Source organism: Dromaius novaehollandiae, chromosome 25 (genome assembly GCF_036370855.1).
Source record: "Dromaius novaehollandiae isolate bDroNov1 chromosome 25, bDroNov1.hap1, whole genome shotgun sequence".
NCBI classification, from domain to species: domain Eukaryota; kingdom Metazoa; phylum Chordata; class Aves; order Casuariiformes; family Dromaiidae; genus Dromaius; species Dromaius novaehollandiae.
The window spans coordinates 5,474,725-5,495,186 of record NC_088122.1 but is presented as its reverse complement, the minus strand read 5'-3'; the positions used below and the strand labels follow the sequence as shown (position 1 = coordinate 5,495,186).

The window sequence follows — 20,462 nt, the reverse complement described above, 5'->3', positions numbered from 1 at the left end:
TTGGAAGGACTACATACTTCTGGTAGGAGAAGGCAATAGGGCAGCTCAGAAGCTAGCTAGTGATTTTTCCATAATGGGATTTCAGCATGTTTTTTGCTAACAGCCAACCCTTTGGCAGTAGCTTGAGCAACAAACATGGTGCTGCAACTTTTCTTCAATATTTAACATCCTCTCTGGAGCCTTCCCGTGTAAAGGCCATCCTTATTCCATGAACTATTCAAGTGTTGCATGAATCAGGGTCTCCATCTCATTTTAGGGATCCTGCAGCAAAATTATTAGCTTAGAAAGATTTACGATCACTTCTGAAGTTTAAATATGTTGCCTAATTTAAGTTTCATTGCGTCAGCAAAATTACTGGCTAAAAGTGAACAGTAAACTTCGCTAGGGTGGTTTTGTAACATGACTAGTATGTTAAACCCTGGCAGCTTAACCGTCTTCAGCCTTGACAAAGCTAAATGAGTTGCCTAATTCCAGAGTCGGGGAGATAAGCAGGGGGTTCAGACTGCCTCTCGCTCGAGGAAGCTGCAGTCCCGAACCTTTAATTTTCTTTGCTCCGAGGACTGCTGGAAGCCGTCCCCTCTGGCCGTCTATCCTGCTGAAGCAGTGAAACTCCACAACAGTACGGTGTATTAAAATACATACACTTTAATATAAAGACAAAACTTCAAAGCATTGTTTCAATTACAAATCAAGGTAAAGACACAAGAAATTAAAGTGAAGGAAGGGGAGAAAAAACTAACTCTTACATTGTGGAGAATTAGAAAGGTAGGGTGGAAATATATATATTATACATACATATATACACACCAGAAGAATTCACACTACTTCTATGGAAGAATGAAAGGAATGACAGGACAACTTACTGGTATAAAAAACCCCAAAACAAAACAAAAAAAAAAGATAAATTAGGGGAAGTTTGAATTTTAAATAATTCAGTTTAATAGGCTAAATTATATAAACTAATTCCTATTCACTAGGAAACATCCCATATCACTGTTCTAAGAAAATGGGTATTTTAAAAAAAATCCATTGAAAAATGGATTTTTATTAGTAGTTAAAAGTTTACTAATCAATTCCTGAGCAACAGCAACCTCATAATCTACTGCTTTCCCCATCAAAGTCCCACTCAGCGAGGGCAGGCTCCCACTCCTAAAAAGTTTAAGTAGAACAGAGACCTAAAGCGTTGGTTTTTAATTTAAAATTGATCGCTTAAAAGATTAATAGGTTAAAAAAAGCCAAGCAGGATGGATCAACCCATTCTATCTTTTCCTTATTAACTCCAGAAACACGACCTTTCTAAAGGATGATTTGACTGCACCAGAAAAAGCAACCAGGTGTACCTTAAAAAATAATAATAACCACCAAAGGATCACAAACTTGAGAACTTCAGGGTTAGCATTTTAAAATTGTTTTTAAAACTGATTTCTTTTTTCAAACTATAAAAAACCTTCCAAAACCTCTTCAGAAAGAGGGTCTCAGGCATTAAGTAAACTGGTGGAGTATTTCCAATTTTTGTTTCTTGGGTTTAAACCCTGAAGTTCACAATAATAGCATCAGTCTAAATAGATATTTATATATTTATAATGCGAAAGGATAAATAAAATATGGCACAACAAAATTTTAAAAACTGGTAATCCATAGCTTGCATATCAGATTTTCACTAAAAGTTGGAAATGTTGGAGCAAAGGAAAGAGGGAAAAACTTGAACAGTTAGCCACAGAACTTCAAATATTCGTACACTGACTGTACATCTGTGCTTCAAAAAAAAATCCAATTATTGTGATTTTTCCTCAGTGCTGCAAAGATAGTTCACAAAAACACTGTCTAGTTTCTTCTCCCCAAACTGATTTTAAGATAACATTAATGTTAATTTGCAGTCCACTGTATCACTTCCTTAATTGAAGAAACCATCATTTGGGACTCTCCCAGTCTTAAATGTTTTTGGCTCAGGCAAAACAATAAAAGCAGAATTTTTGAAGACGACCACCTGTATTAGTTGGGAGAGTTCCCTCTAAGAAAAAAAAAATATGTCAATAATCTTCAGGTTTCCATACCCTGTATTCAAAGGTCTGATTTCAATGCAGAAAGCAAATGGACTACACATAGGACTTCATCAGCCTCACATTAGCACTAGGACAAGTTACCAAGTCCTACTGAACAGCTCTTCCGTGAGCAGCACCTGGGATTGACATTAGCAGTCTACAACACGATAAGGCTCCCCCGGGTCAGCGACGGGCGTGTTGTGTAAGCAGTGCCAGGAGGTAAAATAGCACCAGCTCCCGACCTGGCTGGAGGAGAACGGCCACAGGGAAATGCCGTTCTGAGTCTGAGCCACGACGGGAGTCTCATCGGCAGCTTGAAGACAAGCTCCGAGCATCGAGTCTCCTCTTCCAGCAATGCAGCAAAACCTCACCTGGGGAAGGCAACTGCAGACTGATGAAGCCTTAATAATTTAAGGATCCAATCCTGCAAACCTCCTGCACAGAGTGGCACTGCCCATCGGTTCAACAACCATTTGCAGGACTGGGCTTGGACATGCGCTTTGTTCTGCTGAGCCATCCGCCTGCCCACCAGCTGCACCACGTTTTGGGACCAGTGCTACAACCTGCACCAGCAACTCCCTCCCGCAGGAGCATTACACAGGCACAGCTCCCAAAGGCCCTGGGAGCCATTTACGTATCCACAGAGGTCACAAAGAGCTGGGCCCTCTGCATAAACCCAGAGAAGATGAAAGCACATGCTGACCTGCAAACCCCTCACAATGACCCTGTGTCCCACAAAAAACTTATCACTTGAGCAAGAGCTAAGTCTACCCAGCTGCAGATACCAGCTCTGCACCAGGTGATGCTCTCCCCTGCAATCGTTCAGCTTTTCCCATGCTCAGATTCTCTTCCAAGTGGAAAAAAAAATAACAGGTGGTGGGAGCAGATGCTGCTTTCTAAATACACAATCCTAGCAAGAATCAAACCACACGGGCCCCAGAGGCAACCCCAAGCTGCGGGCTGTGCTGCGGCCTCCTTACTCTGAAGTGGCACTGGACACTATGTAAAAAGATTCCCAGTTCCTCAGCATGAAGGGTTTTAAGAAAGGGTGGGATTAGAGGCAGAACCTGATCACCAAAGGGAATAAAAGCCACCGTGGCACGGAGCGCCTGCCTTGCCAACGCTTCCCGTTCTAGCCTCCGCTGCGTTCAATACGCACCAGTACTAAAATAAAAGCAAGCTCGGCAGATCTGCATTACATTCATTTCCGTCCCGCTCACGCCCCTCCTGTTTATTTCCGAGGCAAAGTGATGATTCCAGATATATCTGTTCTGATACATTGATGACAAAATGTTATTGCACTCTAGTAACAGCAAATACTTCTCAGAAGGAAACTCTTGCCCACGAGCAGGGTAAAGGCACACAGTCACAAGCACACCTAGCTGCAGAGCTGACCACGCTGTCACCCAGAGCAGCCGCCACGGTCAAGCGATATCGAAGCAATGCTTGATTTTGAAATGTTTGAGTCAGAGATGCAACGGAAGAGCTTATCAAACAAGCCTGAAACCCATCTGCTCAGCAGATTTCAACTGAAGAAGTTAGTTGCTCATGTATTCAATTTGATTAAAGAACTTAAAAAGCTAACAAAAACTTTGACTTGAGATTACACAACAAGCGTGAAAAATAGCTGTGCGAATGTCAGGCTGAAGAGTGACAAGGCCTGAGGGTTTGAGAGCTCTCTATTCACAAAACCAGCGACGAGCACAGTCTCCTCAGGATGGAGCGGTCACCCAGGTTTCCCACGCGTGGGACTCCCGGTGACGGCAAAGTCACAGACTGAGACCCTACAAGCTCACCTCCCCTGCCGTGCCCATGCCTCCAGCAAGTCATGGCACAGAGAGAAAACACAGACTAAGCCCAAACCCAGAGACTATTCAAAGTCCACAGGACGGCAAGGCGAGCACACGCCGTGTGCTACGAGGCAAAGCAGCTAGCCCCACAAGGAAGGAAGCGAGCGAGACGGAAGCATCAGAAAAGCCTTCTAGTTGCCTTGCCAAGGAGACAATAGTTCCCACTGTAAACAGAAGAAACTAGCTGGAAACTGCACTCTGAAATCTATTTCTAAATCTAAAGTACATCTAAGATGCTCTGGACTCCCTGTTGTTGGCAGCTTCCTCACAGGCCACTTTCCCTTCACCTCTCTCCCGTTGTATCCACAACCTCAACCAAGAGGAGTCAAGCTGCTTCCTCTCATTAGTGATTGTCCACAGAATCATTTGCACCTTCCCTAAGAGAACTGTCTTGTTTGCACCAAAACCACAGGTCACGCAGGTACAGGTTGACTTCCCTAAGACCTTGCACACCAGCGAGGTTTCGGGAGCAACCCAAATGTATATCCTCTAGCAACTTCTCTTCACTTTCTCCCTCAGCTACACAGAGCAAAGCAATCTCACTTCTGGGTGCCCCACACTCCCCTGGCTAATGGAAGAATTGTTGCTGAATGACTAATCTACAGCAAACAGCAAGTTTAAGCTTCGTGCTTTTGGAGCACTCCCAGCACACCACAGCTTCAGAGCACAGTGGGTCTCAGTGGACTGGAAACGGCAAGCGAGAGCCAGAGGTAGCAAATCACCAAAAAAGGAAGAGAGTGCAACGCTTGTTCCCCAAGCCTGACATTTAGCAGCAGGGCACAGGTTTAGCTCAGCACAGCATTCAGGAAGTTCAATTTTTTTTGGCAACATACATGCTACAAGATGTATTTTAACTTCCTGATGAGTCCCTTGCTGGCAGCAGCAACATGGATGAAAAGGAACATTTGTGACAGCCATGAAGTGATTGGACTCAGGGCAGGAAACTGTAACACAGAAAGAATTCGTTTTGGAACTCACTTTTTGGCTTTGATTACTCAAAAGTATCTCCAATTATTGAAAACAGGTTTCAGATCTCTGGCACCACACTCGCTGTTAAGGTCACAAAGGTTTTATTCTTGTAGTCATATGGCTTGGAGCTCTTACTATTGATCTCTCAATACCTCCAAGAGCTATTCCCTCTGCAATCCTAAAGCAAGGTAAGTCCCCTCCCCATACTGAAGACAGAAGGGCTCAGATTCAAAACAAACTGAACTTGCCCAAGATTATGGCTAACAGGCAAAGGACGCATGCAGTGGAGAAGAGGAAGACACTAAAATCCCTCAGCAACCTCAGCGACAGCTTCTCCCAGATAAAGCAGTATTAAGACACCAATCCAAAAACGTTCACATAGAAGCACCGAGTCCCCGAAGAGATGTAGCACTAGGCAAGGTGGGGGCATCCCTGGCTGGAAACACAGGATCCCACAGCCTGGCTTCCCATTTCGCAGTCCTTTCTACAAGCATTAGCTTATCAGACTCCTGGAAACTAACCTCAGCTGAGGTTACTAGGAAGATTTAGCCTAAGACTCCCACACAAGCAAAATGCATTTATGAAAGGACGCAAAGCTGAACATGCCAACAGCGCCTGGCACAGGTGGAAGACACTGGCACAGGCAGAGCAGCTCTGGAAGGCAGCAGTGCGGGCTGCTGCGATGGGAAATTTCAGGTCACTGAAAATTACAGTACTGAGGTGATGAAGAGGTAGACGAAGGCCCAGCCTCCACAGATCACAGGAGGTTAAAGCAGATGTCCAATATTTCTGGGCTGCCAGCAGACAGAATCCCTTTCAAGCATTTCCCCAACCATGCTTTTGTTCCTGGGTCAGAACCAGGTGGAGTCATGCCCAGCTGGTTTCCTTTGGTTTTCCCAGAGGATGGTTGGGGAGTCAAGTCCCAAATGCTAGTTAGCTAAAAATATCTAGTTAGTGTATGTCTGTTTAGCTAGAGCAAACAGGCTTACTGGGAAAGAGGGCATTTTGCTTTTCCACAAGAAGAACATGTGCTGAAGGTTAAATCTCAAGTTCCTTGCCTAGGGCCTTTGCTCAGAAGGCTCTGGCAATTCTCACTGCTCTGGAGACACCGACCTTTGAAATGCTGTGAACCTCCGGGCAAAGCAAGTCATGCCATGCCAGGAGGATCTGGTCACCCTCTTCAGCTGAAGAGGAGCGCCAAGAGCCAGCTGGATGATACATACATCAGGCAGAACGTTTGAAGGTTAGAAAGTACGCTAGGTTCATTAGACGTCTCCAAGTTCCTTCTCCACAAAAAGCAGCATCCTTGCTACTGTCCTGCAAGCACCTTGGGAGGTAAACACAAGCAAGATGTCCCTGCACAGAAGTAGTGATGGTGACCAAACTGTCTTGCTGGATGTCTTTAGTGGTTTGAGATGAAGAGGGGCCAAGAGGTCTAAGGAGCACTGCATTTCGGTCCCTTTTCAGAAAACAATCAGGTGAAAACAGACTGATTAAAAGCTGCTTCTTCTGTTTCCTCCTACTCTCACATCAGGGATATAAATGGGGGGAGTGGACAGAAATGTAATTAAGGCTACAGCCCTTCCAGCAATTGCTCATGCACAGCCTATCATTTTAAAGCCTTCCAAAGACCTGAGCACTTTGCCTTTCACTGGGAAGGATGCTAAGGCAGCTCTGCAACTTTCACTTACCCAGGGATCTGGATCAAGCTGGAGTTGCCCAACTCCCAGCTGAATAATATCTGGGTTACATTGTCTTCCTGGATTCCAGGACATAAACTGGGTATGGCTTCTACTAGAAGCTACTGGATGTTTCTCAGCTATCACCCCCTGAGCATCTTTCCCTTTTCCAGGGTCTCATCTCGCTAGTAAGAAACTCAGCGGGGTGCACGGCTGTCAACTCCTCTCCCACATGCAAAGCAGAAAACAGCTCCAAAGGTCCCTAATTTCCAGGGATATAAATCCCTTCCCAATGAATAAGAAGGCAAAGCTAGGCCGACCGTTTCCGCACACGACGACTGCCTATGGAAGACACACTTAGGAATCAACAAAATAACTGCACTTTGTTCTAAGTCTCCACTAGATTGAGGGGCAGAGAAGGGGGCCCAGCAGAAGACCGTAGGGGGTAGGAGTTGTTAACGCACCTCGTCCCCCATCGTTCTGGTGAACACGACCAGCACTGCATTCACAGCCTGCCTCCCAAACCCGGAAAAGACAGCAGTGGAGAGCACACGAGGGTAGAAGCATCTCGTCTACTCTGAATACAAAGGCAGGAATTGCACAACTAATTCATTAAGCCCAGCTTTTTGTGACCACAGGAAACTCCGTCAGGTGCCTGGTAAGGCAGGGCTCAAATCCAAGGTGATGCCTGATTGCTGGAGGTCTGAGACTCATCTGGGAGTACTAGCAACCTAGAACGGATTCAAGGACAGCGAGTGCCTCTGACACAGAGCAATCAATACTGCCCCTCCGAGTGCCTGGGCTAGCAGGCAGATGTTTCCCAAAGCCTATACGTGTTTTTACTCTAGTCATTTTGCTGTTGCAGTTCCCCTTTTTGCTGTGGTTTCCTTTATTCGTGCTTGGTCCAGTCTGAACTACGGACCAAGGTGATTTCTACATAATGGATCATCCTTCTCCGCATTTTGTGCACTTGAATAAATAAGTTTTTACAAGTTTACTGTGCATTGTACAATCTAAAAATAAATGAAATAAAGTATATGAAATTTATAAATTTTCATCACATCTCTATAAAATACAGCCACTGCTCAGAGCGGCACTTTCTGTACACAGAACACCAAGTCACAATACAATTAAATGCACCAGTTTGATAGTGTGGCAGCACGTTAAGCTAGATTGTGGTGTTTTTGTGAACTACCATTTAGACCTACTTAAAGCAAAGAAATACAAAAGCAAAATGCACTTAGTCAATAAATGTACACGGCTAAGCCATTTCGGAATCAAGTATCAAAACCCTACTAACAAAATACATTGTACTCAGAACAAAAACAACAAGCTGAGAAAATATGCTACCTGCACCAGTACAGAAGCAATATTTTCCGACTTCCCAATGTTGTTAAAAAGGGCCTGACCAATACCAGTGATTATGCACCCTGTTCATATGCCAATGACATCCGAAAACAAAGTTACCAGACTAGCTACCAAAATTCACAGTGACTTGAGTGCCACCAGCACCTGCAAATGGCCCAGTGAAGTAGTTTGAATGGGGCAGGACTTGAATTTCTTCTGTTCAAACTGTGCCTGAATTGGCTGAGTTTCCCCGGGTCAACCCGGGTAACGTAGCTGCCGTTCCAGAGGGGAGTACTGAGTTCTCGTTTGTAACGAACACAATTAAAAACCACCCAGTTAACAGAGCGCCTGGCTCAGTTCAAATTAAAACATTAAATCAAAGACTGCCAATCTCTATAGCTCACACTGCTGCAAACCAAGTGGGTTTTGGTATATGAACAGAGTAAGTGGAATAAATAAAATGCAGACCTTTCTGAGAACTGGGTTTGGCATTGGTCAACCCTCCAAATTCAGCACCAAGGATTCAAACTAGAGGCACAGTTCTGACGGATGAAATAGCACCGAGAGGAGGCTCTTTATATCTCTGCTGGTGTGCCAGTCCTTTATTATTCAGAGAATTTAATAATAAGTTGTATTTATGACTCTAGGTGGAATAAAATAGGTCAAAATTGTTTTCACTTTAAAAAAAGATAAATACTTTATCTAAACTATGAACAATACAAACTGGAGCTTTAAGCATTTCTTTTGCCTTTTTTTTTCTTTTTTACTCCGATTCACAGTAAATGTTTTCTCTGTTATTTAGGTCTTTTTATGTTTTTATTTTGTCCAGTAGTAAGAGTAGAAACCCCTGCACAGGCCAGGTGAGCACCTTTCAGTGGAAGCCGAGTGAAGTTGGTCCACGTTGTCCTTGCATAGGTCACATTGGGTTGAGGTAGAAATCCTAGTTACCTGCACAACAGGAGGAGAGGAAGAGACTCATCTAAATAAGAGACAAACTCTACTACGTGTTAGATGCGACAATCATGTCTACATTGTTCTGAGACCTATTAGCCAGTGAAGAAGGAACGATTCTTGCCTTGACCCAGCCACAATTAGACATGCAGGACACCTCCAAGTGTGACACGCAGCCCCTCCTGGCTACTGCCATTTTTAAAGCTGACAGCATAATCATATCAAGCTCATGTGACTGATCTCAAAGAGTGGCAAAAATGTTCTTGCATTCAGTACTTCAGCTTTTTCCTAACACACACTGATCTATTTTGTTTCTTTTTTTTTAAAAAAAAATTACCTTGGGGAGGGTCATCACCCAGTTTCAGAAACATTAGGAGAAACAAAGCAGATTATAGCCCCCAATTCCAGATTTCAACCTCAGTTCAGCGAGGTCTTTGAGCACAAGCATTCATATCAAAGTCAATGAAATTGCTCAAATCCTTGACCCATGTTTGAGAACCATACTGAGCTGGACCACAACTATGGCACATCTATGTTACACATCATCTGCTGGTGGCATCCTTTGCTCCAATCTAGTTTTTGTCATCCAGCTGCCCTTCTCTGTACTTTATTTTTCTTCTTTGTCTATCTTGCTCAGGAGCTTTTTCTGACAGAACTATCATCTACAATCGTATGGAGTCTAGCATAACACGACCCCAATTTCCAGTAAGGCAACTGCTTCAACAGAAGACTTCCACACTGTTCTCATTTGAGTCACACACATACACAAAACCCAAAGCCTAAACCTCCTCACCCCATCTCCCTGCTCTTATTTCTATCCAGGGTCCTTCAAACCTCTTGAGTAACCCCACCATGCTAGTCTACATTAGATCATTAGTCCTCGATAATGCACGGGGGCCACAATATTGAACCGTTACTAACCTCACCTCGATATTCATATACCAGAAAGTAATACTTACCGGCCTCACAAAAGCCTAAGTGAGGATTTTTCATGTCTGTGGAACAGTTTGGTGATTAAAACACTATACACAATGCACAGTCAAAAGAATCTCTCAGGTAGATTGTAGTTGAGTCAAACGTTTTATAAGCGGCAAAGAGTATTCAATCATATACTGTATGTAACTTTGGTATCAATGAACAGCAACAATATCAAAGACCTACAAGAAAGCATGGAGCAAGCTCTGGGGCCTAACATACTCATTTAACTTTGCAATCACGAGTTACATCATAACACCACGGAGTATTTTCATAACGACAGTACCCAACTCTGTGCTGGTACACTTTGTTCTGGCATTACTCTGAAAGGCATTTAAATACTTAAGTATTTAACATACCATAAACATATACTCTGGATCTTCCTCTCTTCTATAGCCTCTGCCTTAGTAAGCATGGACTACAGTTAACCCTGCATATTCCCTATCTTCTCATTCACAGTCTACCCAGTAAGTCAGTGATTGCCAAAGCGAGCATAAACACAGCATCCGATGGAGTCTGTTGCTGTTAGCCCTATCACGGAAGTCCAGTAAAGCTGCAGTGCACAGATAATGAGGCCTTCCTGGTTTATTCTTACCCAGTTCAACATAACCCTTCTTTGCTCCCTGCGATTACATCAGGCAGACACGAGCCATAATGGCTTTTGCTCCTTCATTTTGCAGTGGTGCAAGGGATACATTAATTGCAATGCAAGACCAGTGCATTTGCATTCCAAGACAAAGCTGCAGCTTGTAACCTGGAGATTTCTTAACTTTTGAGTATTTAGAGCAGCTGTTGTTGACTGACACTACAAAAACAAGACCACATTGCCACATACAGTCATAAAGCAGTGCCTTCACACGTCCTAATGCTATGGAAACACGGACTTGTGGGAGATGCAACAGTCAGTGTCAGAGGGCAAGGGGAGGGGGAATCAGAGTAGGCAACGACCACTTCCAATATCCGTATAAAAACATACTTCAAAAATAGACATTTCCTCCTGATTTCGGATCGTCACAAAAAAAAAGGTTTTCAAGAAGTGATCCCAACCTGAACATAATCCTAGTGTCAGATGAGACAGACCAGAGTTACCATAGCGAGCACTCCGTGTCGAGAAATCCTGACTCCCAAACGAGAAGCATTAAGACTCTCCATCCTCTGCCGTAAGATTGCTTCCCCCATTTTAGAGCTCTGCTTCACAGAGCCCGTTCCCACCCTATCTCTGCAAAGGAAGAAGCATCATTCAGCATCTCGTACAAAACTCCTGATTTTTTTTCTCTAGCCTTACCTTACAAAATAAGAACTGTTAGCTAAGCAAGCTCTTTATCGTGGCTTAACCCCAGAAAGGTGCGAAGCATAAGGAGACTGCATGCCAAGTGTAACCCACATAGCGGACGTGCCAGCTGCGTTGGACTGCGTGATCATTGGCGCGGTCTGTGCCAGCGCCAAACGGGGCAGAGGCGGGTGATGGACTGTAAAGGAGGGGCGGGAAGTTTTGTGCTGGAGAGAAGCTAGCTTAATAGACAAAGAAGCATTAGCAGATTGGACAGAAGCAGCAGAAGAGGATGGCAAAAAAGCTTCGCCAGGTGGGATGGACGGCAGGTTCTGCAGAAGCGCAGGCTCAGAGTTAGAAGCGAGTAATGGAGGAGGTGGGGGCAATGAGACGTTAGGAGGAGGTGGAGGGGAATGAAAAACAGATTGCACTGGCGCTCTGTTGAGGTGCTGAGCAGATCTATTCTCGCTAGATGTTACTAAATTAGAGGAGGGGGATGGGAAGGATGAGGATGAGGTGCTGGCAACAGCCTGCAGAGGGTTTAAGCTTAGCACTGTGCTGCTAGAGACAGCACTGCTGCTGAAACTGGCTCCAAATTGATGAGGAGAGGAGGCAGAAGGCACCGCATGGTTAAAAATACCTGCAAACAGGAGAGAAAAACTCAGCTTCAACAGATGGGCTTTGTACAGTCTCAAGTGACAAGAGAAACAAAACAAAAAGCAAAAAAAAAAAAAAAAAAAAAAAAAAGCAAAATTATAGTAGTTACAGCCCCATACAAAAATATGCAGCATGAGATAGCGGCAAGCAATGAGAGATAATGGTGCAGGCCAGGAGGTACAAAAGATTTCACTTACCTTTCCTACTGCCAACCTCTAAATGCCACGAGGAAAAATGGTCAGACCCAAGAACTTTCAGTTCTACACCACACAGGTGGACTTTTGATGAGATTACGTGGTCTCTAGAGTTGTTTATCTGAAGACTCAAATTGCTGCTCTTCCCTCCCCACCCTCCTGCTTTCCCACTTACAGGGCAGCAGAGGGGAGATTGTATTTCCAGCAAATCTACATGCTGAGAGATGTGAGAGTTAGGATTTCCCGACATGGTGCCTGAATGATTATGGACAGGTAAGAAAAACTGCCTTTGACCCTTAGCATTGGCAGGTTCAGACTATCTTCTACTCCTGCTAGCTTGTCTCCAGTTTGGGCCACAGAAGCCAAGCCTGTGCAGAATCCCAGAAGTGCAAGGTGCATATGGCATTGCCCTTCCTGGCAAAGAAATGCTCTTCATGTCCATTCAAGAGCCAGAATGCTACGCAATTCCCAACACCATCTCCTCTGAAGAGATACTGATGTTCTGCTCTTCCTGGATCATGCTACATCCATTCAAGGCCTAATCTCAACCTTTCGTCAAGTTGTCAAGTTAGAGATCCTTAACTTGGTAACATGACAAGTTAAATCTTTTACCTGCAGGCAGACCTAAGTTGGTTCCAACACAGCAACATCTGAACAAGCATACATTATGAAATCACAAAGTCTGGGTGTATTCTTTCATTAAGGTGATACAACATGCTCATCTAGTAGACAAAGCTCATGAGATTTCACTGTGGGGAACTGAACTCATCCTAGCATTTCCAAGAGATAGAGGAGACAGGTTATGTGGGACAGATCTGCTTCACATCCTGCAGAAGTGAAAGGGTTTCACCCCTGGAGAGGCAGAGTCAGACTTTCCTTTAGGCCCTGTCTTATACCAGAGAAAGAGTTCTGCCTACCTCCAACTGTTCCACCTGTAACCCCAGGAGAGAAGTTCCCCATAGTGTGAGAATTAGTCAGTCTGGTTGCAGCTGATGACACGTGGACCAGACTGGCAGCAGCTGGCATTGAATTAAATAAGGACTGCAATACTGAGGAATTTGTCACCGAGTTGAGGTTTGCTTGCAAGGCCATGGGGCCAAGGGGGAACTGTGATCCAGTGGTCAGAGCGTTTAGGAAAGGATGGTGCGGCTGAACGGAAGATGCTGGGTTGCCTGCTGAAGAAACAGCAGTAGAAAGGCTTTTACCATTCAGAAGGCCACCAGATGAAACAGCAGCAGAAATGAAAAGGTTGTGGCCGTTTTTAAACTCCACATCTCGGTCCCTTCCTTTGCCGACCTTTCCGTTATGCTGCAAAGAGTTTTTTTCCGAAGAACCCCCAGTACGAATGCTTATTTCGCTGATCTCTTTGTTTTTGACCCCTGACCGATTTAAGTCTTCTCCTTTCGTGCTGCTGAGGCCTTCAAGTTGCCTCTTGTTCAAAAAAGGGTTTGTTTCCGAGACCCCCACATCTTTGCTTCGCTGTGACTGAAAACCCAGGGAGCAGTTGGAAGCTGTCACGTCTGAAGTCTTATGCGGAAGAGAAGCACCATCGATAAAGCTGTGTAAACCAATATCTGTTGACAGTCCACCGTTGTACGTGAATCCATTAGTGGAGTTTGTACTAGGGCTGAGCCCATCTGCCCCAGAGGAGGGCATGGCAATGCTTTTCCTCGCATGTGCTGTGATCTTGGAGTCAATGGCTAGACTATCCTCAGAGGACGGCCTGAAGGCAAACAGCGAATTCTGGCTCAGAGATGAAACAGACTGCAAGGGACTATCTGTAGTTTTGGTCAGGTTGATGTCGGATATCGGTGAAAAAGTAGATTTCCATTTACTGCTATTCATGTTCTCGTTGGTTTGTGCTTGTTTCCTCCCAGGTAAACTGCCGCCTAGTTTGGAAGAAAAGGTGACAAAAACATCAGAGAACAGTCTTCACTGAGCCTGTTTTTTAAGAATAGGGAGCTTTTTTGTTTTTGTTTTCTCTCCCTCCTCCCCACACCCATATTTAATCAGTCTGCAATTCTATTTCTGATTCAAAGGCAGAAATACTCGAGAGAAGTCACCTAATCATCCTCCAATGCTAGTTTAATGCTCTGAAAAAGTCTGAGAATGCTAATCTACTCCTTCCTCAATCTTTGCACTACACAACCCCCTACACAAACCCTGAGTCACTGAAGAAAAAAAAAGATAAAAACCCACAAACAAACAGTCAGATGGTGACCTGTGACTACAGAATGAACTGACCCAAGATCTGTAATTATCAGCCACCTTGCAAAGCCCCAGCAGAACTGCAGTCTGCTCAAGAGCACAGAACTGTAGAAAATCCACTAAAAATCAGCAGCATCCAACCCATTCCCAACTCCAATCATTAAAATGAATGATTAATGTTCCTCATACCTACCATTTTCAACAGTCTTCTGTGGAGATTTGCTCTCCAATGATATTGTTGCAATTTTCCTCTCAATTCTAGTGAGAAAATAAAAAGGTTATAACACTAATTGCAGTCTTATTGTTGCACATTTACCCTCATAGCTTATTTTCCTTATGTTCGTGTCTTAAGAGCTGTGTAGAGTCTATAAAGCAAGTCATCTATGAAAGCATATTGTTACTAGAAGTACTTAAAAACATTAAAAAAATCCAAAAACTTTGAGTAGAAGCCATTAAAAATTTGCACTCTTTCCCAAGATTACTATACGTTCAGAGAACTTTACTGTTTGTCTTTCATGAGAAGAAATAAGCTGTTGCTCTCAGCTCTATATTAGTTATTTTTCTAGTGCCCCAAACAAGAAAAAAATAATTGCATCCACACGCAGGCAGAACGTGGCAATATTCAGAGCAACACACAACAGTTTGTGGTAGGAAGTGAAGAATTCTCGATCAACCTGAAAGTGGGGAGTGAGAGGGAGACAGATTCTTAGTTAAAAGTTATATCCTTGGCCCCAGTACTCCTACGAAACATCAAAAAAAAATCATTTCCATACTATTTCTTTCAAAGGCCAGGCACTGTCAGCCTTGCAAACACAGCAAGAAGAGTAGGTTCCCACTTGTTCAAGCACTACTTTCTAAATAACTTCGATTTATAATTTTGGCCTCAAGAGGTTTTGTTCCTAGGCCTAGAGGAACCGTTCTCCAAGTAAAGGGAGCAAAGAGAAAAGACCTAACGCACCGCTCTAGCTTAGAGCACCTTCATCAACTGTCAGAGAAATCTCATTGCGAAAGCTATGTCTGTGTATTCACCTGGTGCTATTGTGCTCATCTTCAGATCCCTGCTCTTCATCTGATGTTAGAGGGGAGTAATGAACGCCATTGGTCTGAATGAGTGGCTTCTCCTTTTTCAACACCGGGGGCTGGTCATTGTCCTGGTAAGGAACAGGAGAGTTCTTCAGGGAGTTTTCAGGAGAGGAAATGGCTGTTATTTCTAAAGGCTGGTTAATATTATTGACCTGGTCAAGAAGGAAAGAAAACGGGTAAGGATGAGAGCATCCCTTTAGAAACAAAGCATCTTGTTAAAGATATTAAAACAGGGTGTATGCATGCTTAGCACTGCCATTGTTACACTTCAGCATCTCGCCCTAGAGCCATGGATAAATACTTTAACACAACTTGGAAGAATATCTAGTTTTAACAATTTGATTTTATGTTTAAATGCAGAAATGAAAACATGGGTTAACTACACTTCTTTTCAAACCACTACTGCAGGATCATATGAATAAAACCTGTATAGCAAGCTTATTAATGTGAGAACATCATATGCTTCCGGCACTCTCACACTATTGAGTCAGTCTTTAAAGTTAAACTACTTTCAAAATATTTAATCTGCAGCCTAACACCAAAAAAAACCCCAACTCTACTGCAGACACAAGCTTTTTGTCATAAGGGAACAGCCTGAACTAAAAATTAAGATTATTTTTAATATTTAATGTTCTGACTAAAAAAAAACTCTTTGAAGATCTTCTGCTTACACAGAAATAGTTCACCAACTTTTCGGCAATTCTCTAGCCTCTCAGAGGGGCCATTTTCACATAGGCTCTTCATGCCAACTCTAGCAACTAGCGCTGTAAAACCTGAGAGTATGTTAAAGAGTGGAGCAGTTGGAACTTATTTCTAATTCAAAGAGGTTTCCTAGGCCCTTCTGTTTTGCTAGAGCTCTTCATTTTTTCCCCTTACCATGGAGTTAATATTGAGCGGTGAACCTGATGGTTGCGTAAAGAGTCCCGACACAGTAGGTAAGGATTTGCGTTTAGGGGAGACCCCGGAGTTCCCGCTGAGATTCCCAGTAGAAGATCTCTTCCGCCGACCTCGCTTCTTCCCATCCTGCGCGTGTGCTTGGCCACAGTCCAGCCGAGCGCTCGGGGGCAGAGGACTGTGCTTGTTGGAAGGGGATTGTTTTACATGTCCTGTATTAGGAGAGATTGTAAAGATGATTCTTCTCTTGGCCTCGTTCTCAGGATCTGAAAACGCTGCATCAGACTGAAGATCCCCCTTTGTTCCTTCGGCAAACATCTTCTGAGCATCTGCATATTGCAATACCCCTACCAGGCTCTGGGAGGTGCCATTTAACCTGGGGCTTGTTGAGTGCTGGTGAGCAGGGGAGTTTTGCCCAGAGTTCCTTGACTGCATCATTAGCAAAGGATGTTGTGGAGTGGAACTCCGAGACCCTACTGAGTTAAACAGACTCCCAGAGTCGTCCAGAGCTGCCTGATCAACACTATGGTTAAGATGGGCTGGGCTGTTTGAAAGAGTTCCATTGACTGCCACGGAGCCAGAAGAGTAAGAAAAACCTGTTGAAAGGGAAAGTATACATCATTGCTTCTGCTGAGTGATAGTTCGCAGTGCTAGACTTCAGGGATGGTTAGCAGTGCTTTCAACTGTACCTGCATTAGACCAGCTAGCAGCTGTGTATTATGCAGGAAACTCTGTATAGCTGCTCTTTACATAGCGAGGTTGAGAACACGGCTCTGAGCACTGACAGCTTCAGTTAGGAGGTAGCACGTTTCACTACTCTCTTTTGCCAATTCATGTGCTGTAGGGAGATATCCTACAACCTACCCAGTTTTTTTTAATGGAACTCAAGGGGGTTTTTGCCTTTTGAAGTCAGGGCTCCTCCTACGATCAAGAAAACTGCCAAATTCAGTCACCTTCTTTCCCCCAAAAGGAAGGGACTTTGTCATTTATACTGCCCACCCCCTACTCAAAATTAAACAAAAGGCTGTAGCTTAAGAAGTGAGAGCGGATCTTCAAGGAAATTGTAACAGAAGAATGCCACATGGGAGTGAGCATGGAAAGGGAATTAAGCGTTTGTCACAGTCTATCATAAATTGGTTTAGTGCTCTAGTAAGGTCTTGTCTTTGGGCTGCCTAAATGAAAGGGGTAGAAGGGAACACAGTATTGTTTCACAATTTTTTTTTTTTTTTTTTATATACTTCATTAGTTTTATAGGAAACTGCAGCCAAGCCCTTCTTTGCAAAACAGATGCTAGTAACAACACAAGCCCCTAGAGGTGGTAAGCATAAACAACAAATGCATTCTCTGATGAGGGATCAGCTGTAGAACAGCTTCCGCATGCTAGAAATTAGTTTTCCTGGTCCACAAGGTCTCTGTATCCTCAATAGCTAAAAGCCACAATTTCAACAGATAAGCGAGTTCAGAAGCAGTATCTACACTTGAAGTATCCCTACCCTTTCCCCTCCTGATGGTTCTTCCATCTCCAAATACCCCAACAGTCGTGCCTATACAACTGCTCATGAGACACCACTGTGACCCTCATCAAGGAATTAATTTTGCTATTGAAAAGCCCTACCACCCTGCAAAAACAAAACTTTCAAAGCCAGCTTTAAAGCACAGCTGTACAAAACATTTTGCTGGTTTGCTACAACGTAAAGGTAAGAACGTCCTAATCCACACAGAGTTTACAAAAGGAATTATTTACTTACACTGCAAGGTGCTGCAGTTCAGATAACAAAGGCAAGTTCAAACTAATACTCCATACTAAAGTGCATCCAAAGTGTCTCATAACATCATCGTGCAATACACGATTCTTTGGTCTTGTTACAGAACGCACATTTATCGTGCGCTCTGCTGCCTTGAATGACCTGAAGTGCCCAGAACTCAGACACTTGTGCACTTGTGGGTGCTGTCACGGTGAGACAGCACACCTTCACAGAGACGAGGCTGTTACCTGAGGTAGCCAAAGCCAGTGGCTTGTTTCCAGCAGCATTGCTTACGCCATTATGAGAACTAGCACCAATCTGCTTTTCAAGTGTCGATGAGTCTCTATTCTGATGAACTGGGCTAGGTGTGCTTCTCTGGGGAGAGAGAAACAAGTGTTTCAGTCCAGCAAATACACTCAAAAGCCAACAATTTAAACAAAATTCACATGCATTAGTAGATCTACCAAGTAAAGTGGCCCTGCTTCCTGATTGTCCTAGATTTTGCTTGTTTTGAGGAAAATAAAGGCATCAGCATGTTATGGGACAAAAATCAATGATTACATTGCAATAGTATCTAGCATATGCCAGATACCATGCAAATCCAGAGAGAATAGGCTCATTGTCCCAGAAAGTTTAGACTCGGGACAGCACTGTGATCAGAGAACAAATGCCTCAGTCCATTGTTTCATAGGCAGCCAGAAAGGAAACCGGTGCCTGTACCATGTCCCCAGGTTGGTACACACCAGGTTCCCAAAGCAACCCTGAAACAACATGGAATGCATTAGGCTACTCTCTCTGGTACACTATCTGAGGTATGATAAACAAGTAGTATTTTTCAAACGAGGCACAACAGTTGTGAAATCCTAGCCTGAATAAATAACATGTTGAAGTTAGAGGTGGTGCCCAGAGCTGACACTTTACGCCCCATTCATTCTCTCTGAGGAGTTACCACCTCTCCTTGGAGTTGGGAAGACTCTTGTTCTGCTACAGCTACAGAGTCTATGGCTGGAACGAGATAATGGATTGAAGACTATGAAACAACTCCAGCTTTCCAAATATGGGATTGTAATGCTGATGCCCTCCAAACACATTTGTGGATGGATTCTAAACTGACAGCACTTATGCGAAAGCAGTGAATGATTTTCAGTTCTCTACTGTAAACCCTCTTAGTGACAAACATTTGTGAGAAACAGGACCCAGCCTTTTTAAACTTCTCCATCTCCAAGAGTCACATGGACTTATCAAATTTTCCAAAAGAGACAGCCCAAAAAATTCTGTAGTTATAATACCTGAGAAGTCAGCTACAGAGCAGTTACTCACAGAGTAGGTATTCCCACACTCTCATGAGATTAAAAAAAGATCCACAATTTATGGATGGGCAAACTGAGGCAGAAGAATTTGTCTCCTAGTGTCATACAAGAAGGCAAGAGCTAAGAACAAGTTTACTTGTGAGGTTTTCGGCTCTCAGACCCACACACTCTCAAACTCTGCTACTTTTCCAGCAAGTCAGAGTTTAGACTGTGTGTTCTTTTGAGGCATGTATTGACTTTCCTTTCTGGATGACATACTACCAACTCCACAGACACAAGAGTATAAAAATCTAGAGACTGACTAAGAGCCAAGAGCATGTATCCCAACAGCAGCCTCCCCCGAAGCATCACAGACAGTCCAGATTAGCAGCCCACTCAGGATTCTGGTGCACAGCACACCATTACTGCCCAATGTGATTTTAGTTAGGGATGGAAAGCGTTGACAATCCCTTACTCACCACCTTCTCAACACGGCTAGGTAGGACTACGCTGGCCAGAGGGATACTAACAGGGAGTTTATTGGGCTGCACTGTGCTGAGAGGAATACTGATAGGTAGGCTGGTGATAGTTTCTCCATTACTCACAGAGGTTCTCTCTCTCAAAACCTGCAAATGCAAGAAAGAAAGAAAGAAAGAAAGTAGTGCTCTTAACTGCATGCTATTACTGAAAAGACTTTTTAAAGACTAACAGTAACCTGCTCATTTAGTTGTGTGTGGTTGTTTAAGAATTACATGCTTAAGAATGATGACTTTATAAGCAAAGATAGCTTATCCAGCAACACCAATCTACTAGGACAGGAATATCTGACAGTGTAGAAAAATACACAAATTAAAGCTACTGCTGGCCACAAAAGCATAAGGAAAAGGATGCTTTAGGCAAGCTCATTTCCTAGTGTCTTTGTGACAGCTCTGTGAAAAGCACTCATCTGACAAAATTTTTATCTTGAGATCCTCTGCATGCAGAAGAGGTAGCAGCCATAAAGATTTCCATGGTAACTTCCTGCTGAAGGGCACTTCCTTGCTCTGAAACGAGCACCAGGAGGATCCATGGCAGGACCAACTATGTAGAAGGACCAACTTTCTTTTTTTTCTTTTTTAAATGAAAAAGAATCTGGCTTTGAAGCTGAAATAGACTCAAGACCAGACCAAAAGTCCTACTGTATTATTGGCATAATTCATATGCAAACTAGCGACTCTGAGGAAAGTACCTCTTTCACGAGCATTGTACTCTCTTCCTCCAGCCAGTCCCTTCTTTCTACCACACCTACTGGTTTTTCTGTTACATCCTA

At 43.6% G+C, this 20,462-nt stretch overlaps 1 protein-coding gene across 7 annotated transcripts in view; it reads right to left on the bottom strand.

The window, feature by feature from the left end:
- Positions 1 to 624: 624 nt before the first annotated feature.
- The window catches only part of DOT1L (DOT1 like histone lysine methyltransferase), a 77,230-nt gene continuing 57,392 nt past the window's right edge, over positions 625 to 20,462 (bottom strand). For 2 of the 7 annotated variants that reach the window (XM_064497240.1, XM_064497241.1), the window contains 7 exons: positions 19,633 to 19,779; positions 18,113 to 18,239; positions 16,102 to 16,715; positions 15,172 to 15,377; positions 14,336 to 14,400; positions 12,852 to 13,823; positions 625 to 11,723 (listed from right to left, as the gene is read on the bottom strand). In XM_064497240.1, coding sequence (XP_064353310.1) covers positions 11,134 to 11,723; positions 12,852 to 13,823; positions 14,336 to 14,400; positions 15,172 to 15,377; positions 16,102 to 16,715; positions 18,113 to 18,239; positions 19,633 to 19,779 — 2,721 coding nt within the window. In that variant the 3' untranslated portion in view covers positions 625 to 11,133. Of the gene's footprint in view, positions 11,724 to 12,546; positions 13,824 to 14,335; positions 14,401 to 15,171; positions 15,378 to 16,101; positions 16,716 to 18,112; positions 18,240 to 19,632; positions 19,780 to 20,462 lie in introns of all 7 variants that reach the window. The other 5 variants (XM_026114155.2, XR_010385066.1, XM_064497242.1 and 2 more) reach the window with 5 other exon arrangements.